Raw genomic sequence first — 3,343 nt, 5'->3', positions numbered from 1 at the left:
CTGGGTTTCCAACTGGGCACCTGATGGTCTGACCCTGTTCCCTGTGCTTGCAGAACCATCGTGACTCGAGGCTGACCATCTTTGAGCAAGAGAACTTCCTGGGCAGGAAAGGAGAGCTGAGTGATGACTATCCTTCCCTCCAGGCCATGGGCTGGGATGGCAATGAAGTGGGCTCCTTCCATGTCCAATCGGGGGCGTAAGTGGATCCAAGGCTCTGCCTGGCAGGGAAAAGAAGGTGTTGGGAGGGACAGACACACCTTCTGTGATAACAAAGTGCTGGGGACTTTTGGGTTCTTATGCCCACATTCCAGAGGGGATGCTGAGGCACAGGGAGGTCTAAGGCAGAATTTCTGGGATTGTAAGAAATGGACACCCAGATCGAACTGATATAAAGCCCAAAGGATATTTACTGGCCCCTGTAATTAGCTTCAGGCACAGCTGGTTCCAGGTGCTCAGCAGGGATCTGTCTTTCTCCACCTCTTGCTCTGCCTGCCTCAGTGTGGTTATATTCTTAGGCAAGCTCTTCCCATGTGAAGGCAGGACGGCAGCTTCATCCTTATGTTTCAGCCAGCTCCAGAGAAAGCGTGTCTCTTTCTTAGTAATTCTACCAAAGGTTCCAGGAAAGGTTCTCATTGGTCCAGCTTGGGTCATGCGTTCAACTCTGAAGCAGTCAGCATGTTTTTACGAAAAGGGTGCTCTGATTGGCTAGGGCTGGATATGGGCTCATTGCTAGTGTGAACACTTTCCCATATTGGCTGAGAGAAGGAGGGGCAACAGGGTCTGTCAGTAGAAAAGCAGAGAATGGCTGGCTGGCTATAACCCAGCTTAGGTTAAATAACTTTCTCCAAGTCAGGCAGCAGGTAGGTAGGTGACTGAATCCAGTTTCAAGACAAGGACCGGCTGATCCTTCCTGCTCTTTTCACCCAAGAAGTGGCAGGTAAAGGTTGAGGTATGAGGTCCTCATTTAGGAAGGACAGTTGAGCCACCTTCTGAAGTTCCCTTTGGCTCCCGATAGGCGCAGGCAAAAGTGGGAAGTAGGTGAGGTAGATATTTTGTTTTTTAATTTTTTCAGATGCCACCAGGGAGTTATGTTGTTTCAGAGTAGGATGAACCTCTTGTGATTCTTGGGTCTACTTCTGGAAGTTCAGAAGCTAAGATACCAGTTCTTGTCCAGTTCTGGACAGGTGTTGATGAATTGAAAGAACAATCGCCTTTTTTTTTTTTTTAAGTGCCTCTGGGTAAAGAAGGGCAGAGGAAGGAATAAGACTCCCCACTCATTCATTCATTCTTTCATTCATCAAACATTTATTGAGCACCTACTCTGCTCCAGGCACCGTGTTAGGCACTGGAGATAACAATGAACCAAGTACACATACTCCTACACCGAGAAGCTTACTGCTTGTTGAGGAGACATTTTACAAATAACCTGTTAATTACCTGATTACATGAGTGCTCCAAAGGTACTAGAAGGGATTGTGGCCCAATCTAGGGAAAAGCTCAGGCCATTCTGATGAAGTGATGATTTTGAGCTCAGACCTGAAAGATAAACATAACTCGTCTAGGCAAAGAATGTCTGGAATGATGTTCCTGGAAGAGGGAACAGCATGATGAAAGGCATAATGATGGAAATAGCAGGGTACATTCCGGGCACCTTAGGAGGCCACAGTGGCTAGAATGTGTTTGCAGCCTGGGTCCTTTTGTCCCATGCTGGTGCCTCTCTAGGGTAACAGTCTGCCTCTTCCCTTCCCCAGCTGGGTTTGCTCCCAGTTTCCTGGCTACCGAGGTTTTCAGTATGTGCTGGAGTGTGACCACCACTCGGGAGACTACAAGCATTTCCGGGAGTGGGGCACTCATGCCCAGACCTTCCAGGTGCAGAGTGTCCGCAGGATCCAGCAGTGAGCAGGGGGACCCGAGCTGAGTGGTGAACGTGTGATTGTCTGGAACAGAGGTGCCGTGGAGGCTGTTACACGCTCTCTCCTCCGCCTCCCCCTGTAACTCCAAGGGAACGCAGCATCCACGTGAGCCAGTCCATGCATGCACAGTCAGCACGAAAAACTAAAAGTAATAAAAAAGGTCTAGTGTTAGCTTGTGCGCTTCAATTTTATTAATCCTTTCAAAGAACCGCTTTTTAGCTTTGTTGGTTTACTCTGTCATTTGTCTGTGTTTTATTTCACTGACTTTTACTCTTATCTTCAGTATTTTTTTTTCTTTCTATTTACTTCAGGTTTACTTTATTCTTCATTGTCTAGCTTTTAAAGGTAGATTCCTGGGTCATTAATTTTAGGCTCCCTTTTTCCCCCCAGTATAGTCATTTAGTACTATAAATTTCCCTATGAGTACTGCATTAGTCGCTTCTCACATATTATGATTTGTTGTGTTTTCATTATCATTCAGTTTGATATTTTCTAGTTTCCCTTGTGATTTTTTTTTTGACCCAGGAGTTGTTTAAGGGTATTTTTGATTTGTTATATCACTCTACTGTGGTCAGAGAACACACTCGAGATTTCAATATTCTGGAATGAATGGAGACTTATTTTATGGTCCAGAATATGGTCTATTTTTGATAGACTCGAACATTGTTTAAATTCTGCAGTTGTTGGGTATAGTGTTCTGTAAATGCTGATTAGGTCAAGGTGGTTGACAGTTTTGTTAGATATTTCTATGTCCTTCCTGATTTTTTTAATCAATTACTGAGAGAGGTCTGTTCATATCTCTTACTATGATTTAGATGTATCTGTTTCTCTCTTTAGTTTTGTCCATTTTTGCTTCTCATTTTTTTTTCAGGAATTTGATACTCTGTTATTTGATGCACATATATTTATGATTACTGTCTTCCTGATAAACTGTTTCTAGCTTTTTTTTTTTTTTTTTTAAAGCCATGCGTGGAGGGACCCAGTTTTCTCCCCTAGCAAAACTTCTATTTCTTTTCTCTTTCTCCAATTCTCCCTCACACGCACTATCCTGGGGTCTCTCACTTAACATCCTCCACCCTCCAAAGGAAGAGTCTTGAAAACAAAGAAATAAATTTCCATTTCAGTTGCCGCCTGAATGGCAAGATCATATTCATTTTCTCTCCCTTCCACCTCTCCCCACCAACCCCCACCCACTGAGCTCCTTACTCTCTCCTGGTTCTTTATTATATAGATTGTCTGAATCATAAGCTGTCCAGCTTTTGTTCCAGACTATCTTCCTCTGCCATAAATAAGTCTCATAGAGACAGGAAAGGGCGGGGTTCTGAACAGCATGCTGGAAAAGATAACATTATCTGGCTTAGGAAAGGGGAGGAAGTGTTTGGGAACATTCACACTTTAGTAACATTTAACCCCTCATTATTACCATCCCA

General features: G+C 44.1%; 1 protein-coding gene across 2 annotated transcripts in view; it reads left to right on the top strand.

The window, feature by feature from the left end:
- CRYBA4 (crystallin beta A4) overlaps positions 1 to 2,084 on the top strand; it is a 10,459-nt gene extending 8,375 nt beyond the window's left edge. Inside the window, exons 4-5 of one of the 2 annotated variants that reach the window (XM_011374637.1) lie at positions 54 to 196; positions 1,752 to 2,084. In XM_011374637.1, coding sequence (XP_011372939.1) covers positions 54 to 196; positions 1,752 to 1,899 — 291 coding nt within the window. In that variant the 3' untranslated portion in view covers positions 1,900 to 2,084. The remainder of the gene's footprint in view (positions 1 to 53; positions 197 to 1,751) is intronic. The other variant, XM_011374638.2, reaches the window with a different exon arrangement.
- Positions 2,085 to 3,343: the final 1,259 nt, after the last annotated feature.

Source organism: Pteropus vampyrus, unplaced genomic scaffold, assembly GCF_000151845.1.
Source record: "Pteropus vampyrus isolate Shadow unplaced genomic scaffold, Pvam_2.0 Scaffold251, whole genome shotgun sequence".
Classification (NCBI taxonomy): Eukaryota; Metazoa; Chordata; class Mammalia; order Chiroptera; family Pteropodidae; genus Pteropus; species Pteropus vampyrus.
The sequence above is the reverse complement of the archived record's forward strand: the minus strand, read 5'-3'. Positions and strand labels throughout refer to the sequence as shown.